The sequence below is a fragment of the Marmota monax genome, unplaced genomic scaffold (genome assembly GCF_021218885.2).
Source record: "Marmota monax isolate L192 unplaced genomic scaffold, Marmota_monax_Labrador192_F-V1.1 WCK01_AAM20220418_F8-fsc00260, whole genome shotgun sequence".
Lineage (NCBI taxonomy): Eukaryota > Metazoa > Chordata > Mammalia > Rodentia > Sciuridae > Marmota > Marmota monax.
In genome coordinates this window covers 1,144,843-1,154,008 of record NW_026694062.1, presented here as the reverse complement: position 1 = coordinate 1,154,008, position 9,166 = coordinate 1,144,843, and the positions used below count along the sequence as shown (strand labels likewise).

At 34.8% G+C, this 9,166-nt stretch overlaps 1 protein-coding gene across 1 annotated transcript; it reads left to right on the top strand.

The window, feature by feature from the left end:
• The first annotated feature begins 1,258 nt into the window (after positions 1–1,258).
• On the top strand, positions 1,259–2,355 carry LOC124106589 (homeobox protein NANOG-like). The gene is given in 1 exon segment (XM_046464261.2): positions 1,259–2,355. A coding segment is annotated over 1 exon segment (933 nt). The 5' UTR covers positions 1,259–1,396; the 3' UTR covers positions 2,330–2,355.
• Positions 2,356–9,166: the final 6,811 nt, after the last annotated feature.

Sequence of the window (9,166 nt, the reverse complement as noted above, 5' to 3'; positions counted from 1 at the left end):
TCAGGTCAGGACTTTAGTCACTTCTAAAATTAATTCTGTAAGCCTTGACTAGTATGTTTTATTTTGAGGGTACATAATTGTTATGTTCTTATTATAATTGTACATAATTGTTTTGTTCTTAGTATAAATACAAATAGCAATTTTTATGTTTTATATAATAAATTTGGAACTCATATATAATAGTAAAATTACTATTATGGTACTTTGAAAATCAATAAAGCCCCCTTCTACACCAAGCTGCCACTTCTGAGTTATTCTATTTACTTTAAAAATAAACTCTAGAATAGAGTCAAGATGACAGATTGAGGAAGGCTGTATTCCTAGTTGCTTCACGTTTTAGGATTCAAACTCCAGGAGTACCTCTAATCTTAATGAGGTGAGTGAACAAGGGTTTTTATTAATATTCAATATTAAACGTTTAGAGTGTCAGAGATTCAGAAATTTCTGTAAACAAAGGAAAAGACTACATTGAAGCCGACTGTGTTGCAAAAGCAGCAGTGGTAGCAAAACTGGTTTATCACATAAGGAAGGAGAAAAGGGAGAGAAACAGATTTGATATAGAAAAACCTGAACTCAGAAACTTGAAGGTAATAAGCATTTTGATTATAAAGAACTTTTTTAACTTCCTTGCTATATAGTATTTAAATAAAGAGTCAGAAATTTGAATCTTCAGGCATGGCTACAGATGTTTTAATAGAGCCCACTTTTCATTAGACAGCTAACAGTTCTAAACGGGCTTTCTACTACATATCCACACCGTTGGGACGTATTAGCAAAGCACTGAGAAAGCCTGATACACTTGCAGATTTCAAAACTTAAAGTGGTTATCAGGTGATATTAAAAGAATTTAAAACATATCATGGGCATTTGTATTCAAGATAAATCACTATCAAAGAATGATCTTAACGTCTTAGGATACATAAGAGAAAGCACTGTTTTTGTGTGTATGATCATATTTAAAAAGTTAATTACCTGAAAAAAAAAAGTTAATTACCTGAACAAGCTATTCTATTACAATGTTTATAAGATTCCTATTTTTTTTCATAGTTTTAGATTAAACTGAATGGGAAAATGTTGCCTCTCGAAAGTTACTACCAGTTATTAAAAGTATACTATTTTCATGAAGAGACTTTTAGTATTTATTGTATAGAATTCAGAGTTAGTTAGATGTCTCTTAGAACTCAAAGTACTTAATATCACTAACAAGAAACTAGAGACTTCTACTGGATTGGGTTGCCGAGACTTCTACTGGATTGGGTTGCCTGCTGAGGCGAAGACTGGCTTCATTCTGGCTTCTTGATTTTTTTTTTTAGCAGATCTTCATTTTCTTAGGTCTTTACCTAAGTTTTAAAGACTTGTTCTTTTTATCTTTTTTTTTTTCCTCTTTTTGAGGAACATGAGCATGGATCCGGCTTTTCCGCAAAGTTTGCCTTGCTTGGAAGCATCTGATTCTAGGGTCTTTTCACCAATACCTGTGATTAATGGTCCCGAAGAAATTTATCCACCTGTTCAAATGTCATCTGCTGAGATGCCCCTCACAGAGACTGCAGTCTCTCCCTCTGCATCCTCCATGGACCTGCTTATTCAGGATAGCCCTGATTCTTCTACCAGTCCCAAAGTGAAACCATCCACTTCTGTACAGGAAAGCACAACAAAGAAGGAAGACAGTAAGATCCAGGTCAAGAAACAGAAGATGCGCACAGTGTTTTCTCAGACTCAGCTGTGTATACTAAATGACAGGTTTCAGAAACAAAAATATCTCAGCCTCCAGCAGATGCAAGAACTTTCTAGCAATCTGAACCTTAGCTACAAACAGGTTAAGACCTGGTTCCAAAACCAAAGAATGAAATGTAAGAGATGGCAGAAAAACAACTGGCCAAAGAATAGCAATAGTGTGACTCAGGGCTCACTACCCACTGAATATTCAGGCCCCTACTCTAATTATAACCAGGGGTACCAGGTTAATTCACCTGGAAACCTTCCACCATGGAGCAGTCAGACCTGGAACAACCCAACTTGGAGCAACCAGACCTGGAACAGCCAGTCTTGGAGCAGCCAGTCTTGGAATAGCTAGTCTTGGAGCAACCACTCCTGGAATACTCAGACCTGGTATACCCAATCCTGGAACAATCAGGCCTGGAACAATTCATTCTACAACTATGGAGAGGAATCTCTGCAGCCCTCTATGCAGTTCCAACAAAATTTTCCTGCCAGTGATTTGGAGACAACCTTGGCATTCACTGGTGAAAGCCATAGGTATTTTAGTACTCCACAATCCATGGATTTATTCCTAAATTACTCTCTTAACAGGCAGTCTGAAAATATGTAAGGATGGGTACATGATTCATTTTTGGTCTGGGCAGTGGCTAAATTCCTTCCTTGAAGGATTTTTTTTTTTAAAGAGAGAGAGAGAATTTTAATATTTATTATTATTTTTTTTTAAGTTTTCGGCGGACACAAAATCTTTGTTTGTATATGGTACTGAGGATCGAACCCGGGCCGCACACAAGCCAGGCGAGCGCGCTACCGCTTGAGCCACATCCCCAGCCCCTGAAGGATTTTTTTAATATTTATTTTTTAGTTTTAGGAGATACAATATCTTTATTTTATTTTTATGTGGTGCTGAGGACCAAACCCAGTGCCTCACACTTGCTAGGTGAGCACTCTACCACTTGAGCCACAACCACAGCCCGATTTTCTTTTCTTTTTTTTTTTTTTTTTAACTTTGGAGCTGTATACTTTTCTGCTTGATATCCTGGTTCTCATTGTGCTACTGTGCCAATTTGAGGATTTTGAGTCTGATTAGAGACTCATCAAAGACAAGTTTTTGTGTGTATATGGTTCTGGGGATCAAACTCAGGGCCTCATGCATGCTAGGAAAACATTCCACCACTGAGCCATATCCCAGCCCTCAAAGAGATTTTTTTTTTTTGTGTGTGTGTATATATATATATATATATATATATATATATATATATATATATATATATATTTGTTGATAGATCTTTATTTTATCTATTTATATGCAGCGCTGAGAACTGAACCCAGGCAAGGGCGCTAGCGCTGAGCCCCAGCCCCAGCCCCAGCCTAAAGAAGTTTTAATAGCCCTGCTTGCTACAGACAAGATGTCTCTGGCTACAGATAAGAACTATTACTAGTTTGGATATCTTTTTTTATTTTTAGATGTTGATGGACCTTTATTTTATTCATTCATTTATATGTGGTGCTGAGAATCGAACCCAGTGCCTCACACATGCTAGGCAAGCACTCTTCCACTGAGCCACAACCCCAGCCCCTAGTTTGGATGTCTTTAGGATATAGAATCTTCACCTTAAGAATAGGAAGTAAAAAGTACAAAGAAGTATAAGAAGGGTTAGTTCCACTTTCTGCTACTGGAAGATTTTACTTATTAAAAAGTCGGTTGTTGCTGGGCATGGTGGTGCACACTATAATCCCAGTGGCTCAGGAGGCTGAGCATGAAGACTCTGACTTCAAAGTTAGCCTCAGCAACTTATCAAGTCCCTAAGCAACTCAGACCGTGTCTTTAAATGAAGTATAAAAAGGGCTGGGGATAAGGTTTAGTGGTTGAGTTCCCCTGGGTGGTTCAATCCCTGGTACCAAAAATGGCAGTTGTTGAGGTGAAGAGTGAAGGGTTAAGCTACATAATGTGCTTCATTGATTTCCTCCACCTGTTTGGACTCTCATTTTACTCTAATGCCTAATTTGCTCATTAATATTTGTAGAAAGATACTTAAGATATTTTATACTTAGTCGCATTCTGATAAATCAGTACCCATTTGGCTAATTTAAGTACAAATGAATAAAAGATCTATTTTACCTTTAAAAAAAAAAAAAAAAAAAAAAAGAAACTAAACAACACTGCAGATTAAATGTCTTATTATTATTTTTTTCACACACAAATAAATATAGTTTCAAATAATAGAGATTTGAATATAAACCTCCAAGAGAGAACTTCTTTCATAGCATTTAATATATTTGATGAATAAGATTTATAGAAAGTATTATTATCACACATTTTTCATGTCTTTAACAAAAGAATATTTTATAACTGCTGTATAGTTTGTAACCACAGGTATAGCTGGTCTCAAATGTATATCCCAATTTAATTAGGCAAATGCATTTCTAGTCAATTTTTAAAATAGCATTCATTGAGAATGTAATGTTTAAAAACCTGAATGTGGGATTACAAGTTTAGAAGTAGAAATGTCTATTCTCTAGAGTTAAGGATAATAAGCATTTACTTAGTAAATACTTTATGCCAGGTATATTATATATATTATCACTTTATTTGACAACAATAATAAATTAGTTACAATTACTTTCAAAGATAAAAAATTAAACACAGAAAAGTTCACATAGTCAATGAACATTTTAACACCTCTGTCAATATTCTTTCCATATATCATACTATTTCAAATGAGTTTCCAAGAATAAAATGAGAATTTTGACTATGTGCTTTATCACTTAGATCATTCCCACATAAATGTACATCTTTGGTATTATGCACATTCCTAAAGGGAAAAGAAAAATAATTATGTTGACTCTTTCAGATTCATGTGGGTAAGATTTTTCTTTTTCTTTTTTGGTGGGGCGAGGCAGGTACCAGGGATTCATCTCAGGAGCACTCAACCACTGAGTTACATGCCTTGCCCTATTTTGTATTTTGCTAGAGACAGGGTCTCACTGAGTTGCTTAGTGCCTCGCTAAATTGCTGAGGATGGCTTTGAACTCACAATCCTCCTGCCTCAGCCTCCTGAGTCACTAAGTAGATTTAAATTATTCAAGGATATTTCAGTACATGTAAGCTGCATGAGATTAAAAATTTTCAGGTAAACACTTACCCCAAGCCATCTACTCCAAATTGCCCTTCATTTGACTGGACATGGAATTAGGAGCAGATGGAAATCAAACATTCCAATTTCTTATCTTCCAAATACTACACATGGATTAACAAATTCTAAAGTTGGGTGATTGTGTGTTGTACATCAATTCATTAGACTACTTTTTCTGTTGTGTGTATCCTTGAAATTCTTTAGCAAAAAAGTTAAAAATAAAATTACATGATTTATTTTGTTATATGAAATTCAGATCAACAAAAAAATTTGCTACCTAATGCAGGAGTTTTCTCAATGCTCTCATTTCTTTTCCCTGTTTAAAGAAATGTCATCTGTGGAAGCATTGACGTAAAATCATGTTTCTTGGGGTTGGGGTTGTGGCTCAGAAGTAGAGCACTTGCGCATGTATGAAGCACTGGGTTTAATCCTCAGCACCACATAAAAAAAAGAAAAAAAATGATATTGTGTCCATCTACAATGACAAAAAGTTAAAAAAAATAAAATTATGATTCTATGATTTTGAACTACTAATTCATTGCACAATGGACTATTCTCTACTACAAACAAAAACTCAATATTATTTAGCAAAAATCCTCATATAGCAAATAAATGTTAAAAGAAGTTCATATAGTCATTTTAGGAGTAACATTGTAAGTTTTTATAGAGGTACTTAAAGTGGCCAATTAATGCAGATGGACTTCATATAGGTATGTCTTTTTATTTTCTCTACTCAGAGAATTAAGATTTCAAATTAGAAAACTAAAACAGAAAAAGTAATTGATTTATAGTAGTACTGCCTTTCATTTAAAGGTAGTTTTATAGTTTTTCAGTTGCTAACAACATTTAAAATTTCATTAGTACTATAAATTGATTTTAATAATGTTCAAGATGCCTGTTTCTCCCCTTCCTCTTCCTCCTCAATACCCTGAATTCTGAATCCAGAACTTCACATATGTTTAAGCAAGTGCTTTTACATTGAGCTATCCCTTCCACACAGCAAAGAGTATTTTAAAAAGTAGTTTTTACTAGCTGCTCTGGTTCCTGTTTTTCAAGTTGCACTTGCTTTGCTAATCTCTCCATCTCTTGTGCTGATGTAACAGTAAGGCTGTAGCATTAAATGAAGTCATTACAGAAAAATAACATAAGACAAGTAAGAAATTCAATATGTAAAAACACTCATAACACTGTCATTCGATCGTATTTGACATCTACCTCTCTTAACTTTGAAATGCTGTTCTATCTACATGTGGCTTAGCTCATACAAATGTGGCCAAAATATAACAACTTTATGTGTTTAACTGTGTTTTATTTAGTTTCTCTAGGTTCAAGATTATACATGTTGAATTAGAATATTCACTACTTTTCTTTTTAAGTTATTCAAAGAAATTCTCAGGTATCTTGAAATAATATGAATAGACTTTTCAAAGATGGTCAGGTTTACTTACTATCTAAGAATTATCACCATTACTACTGTACTTCATTCCAATTCTATTTCTCTTATATCATTATACATTTCAGAAAATTCTTTTTTAAAAAGATCAAATTCTTTTACATTTGGTGAATATTAGGCTCCTTCTAAGAACCTTTTCCCCCTCTTTGCTTTCTGTACTTTCAAAAATATACATTTTACTTCACTGCCTCTTTCTACCATTATCTAAAAATATGTTTTGGTGGTCTCATGCTGGAATTTTCATACATAAATGGACATGATTTTGAATGTAGATGAATACATACACATATAAAAATATACATATATGTAATGAACACACAAACACACATATATGTATATATCCTATAAATATATATGGTAAATCATACAAGTATATTATTTACCTTTTCCTTACTCGCAATTCTATTGCCCAATACTGAGAGTCAAATGCTTAATTAAATAGCTTACTGTACATCATGTACAAGCACAAGAATGAGATCCTATTATATTAAATTATACTCCATGTATGTAATATATGTCAAAATACTCTATTGTCATATATATGTAAAGAGAATAAATAGCTAATATGTTAATTTGAATAATAGTCACTGAATTTTAATCTACATGAAATTACGCTGAACAATTAAAATTCACCTGTTTGGTAAAATTCAGCTGCCAGCAGGGTAGCAATCTGATCTAGAACTAGAAGTCCTCTGATACTTTCCTTAAGGGCTTAAAGTTGCTGCTCCTGGTTAAGTAGGTTCTTTTCTACAAAGTATTCTTTTTATTTATTTATTTTTTTGAGAGAGAGAGAGAGAGAGAATTTTTTTTAATATTTATTTTTTAGTTTTCAGCGGACACAACATCTTTGTTTGTATGTGGTGCTGAGGATCGAACTCGGGCCCCACACATGCCAGGTGAGCGCGCTACCGCTTGAGCCACATCCCCAGCCCCAACAAAGTATTCTTAGTCCACTAAATTTCAGAGACTTTCAGTAGTTACTTGCCATACACCAATTTAAAAAACTTTATATAGATTTGGTATTATCCAAGGAGACTGTGCTAGAGCACACAATGGGCCAGTTGACTGCATGTATGTCATATGCACAGGATTAACACTACATGGCTTTAACAGTATCCTCCTCTTAAAGGAAAGTACCACAGTGACTGTGTACAGTGTTGATTCCATGGAAAGTCTGATTACCTCTGGGTGAAAAACCACTAATATGAGCTGTTATACATCTTTGTGAAGGTTCAACTGCAATTTCCATTTTCTTTATGGATCCATTTGTAAGTTACTTGCTATATATGGGAGCTAGGCAACTGAATGATTTCTCTGGTTTTGATACCTAGGAGATCTTTGTGGACATGAATGAGGTGGTTATTTGAAGAACTAGTTGGCATATCACATAGGAGCTCAAGATGCCCAGTTGAGAAGATTGTACTTGATGCTATGAAGTGCTAAAAGACTGAAGGATACTGAGAAGGTGGTGAATTGTAAGCTGACTCAGGAATCTACTGCTGTTTGGGAAAATACTGAGAATGTTGATTGTTCTTTTGTTGTGGGTAAACAGATAAAGGATATTGACCATAATAAGAAACTGGGCTCTGTGATTAAGATTGCCATTGTATATTTTGTACAGTTGACCTTCCTGTTGAACTCTGAGGTGTCTGTCTAATATAAATAGAAGGAAAGACATAGAGATCACTTGGAATTTGTGGAAGAATTTGCAAACCTCTTTGTACAGTCAAACCAGAAAAAAGGCTTCTTCCAATATTGTAACAAATAAGTGGATTTGTACTATAACCAGGTACATGGATGTATGTAGGAGGTGATGGTAATGAAGATGTTTGTATAGCAGATGGATTCATTCCCATTTTCATGGAAGATGGCTGTTGAAGTGGTGTTGAAGTTAATGTAGCTGTGAGTCTGTTCTGTTCATTCATTAAAAATGGATTGTGTCTGGGGGAGGTGGTACATACCTCAATCCCAGCAGCTCAGGAGGCTGAGGCAGGAGGATCAAAGCCAGCCTCAGCAAAAGCGAGGCCCTAAACAACTCAGTGATACCCTGTCTCTAAATAAAACACAAAATTGGGCTGGGGATGTGGCTCAGTAGTCAAGTGCCCCTGAGTTTAATATCCAGGACAAAAAAAAAAAAAAAAAAAAGATTGAATTTGGAGATAGCAGCCACAACCACTAAAGCTGTGTACGGTTTCTGAATTAAACTTATCAGCTGTTTACTTGCTGCATCATGTGAATCAGTGTGTCCATCACTTGAGCTATGAACCATGTTTGACCACCATTTATGTTCAGCTCCATTTTCTGGGTGAAATAGGTACTCAGAATAGGTACCCATATTAAAATGCAAAATGTAATTTCTATGCATCCTATTATCATCTGGATACTATGATATTCCATATGTAAGTATTTTTGATTCTCCTGGGAAAGAATTTGGCAACAGGCATCAAGATTGTTGTTCTAGAGTGGAGAAATATTAAATCAATATTTGCTAAATGGAAAAACTCTCATATTTTGCCTGAGAGCTCTGCAAATTCAGTTGTCTTATAGTAGAAAATGATAATTTGGTTGCAGAAAATGTAAAAATGATTTATCTTGGAGAAGACATTAAAAGATTCAGATATTTTACAAACATTTAGCTCACATTACTTCCACTGCCAGATAAATTAATTCGAAACTCTGGGGAAGGAAGATGACAGGGTACAGAAAGGAATCATAGTCCAGCAGTCCCTCAGACAAGACCTAAGACAGGAAGACTTCCTCTCAGTAAAGTGAGCAAAAAAGGAACTTCACTGAAAAGTAACGCTGAAATACAATTTTTTAAAAAATTGTAGAGCTATAGAAAGTTGGTAACTTGAGCATA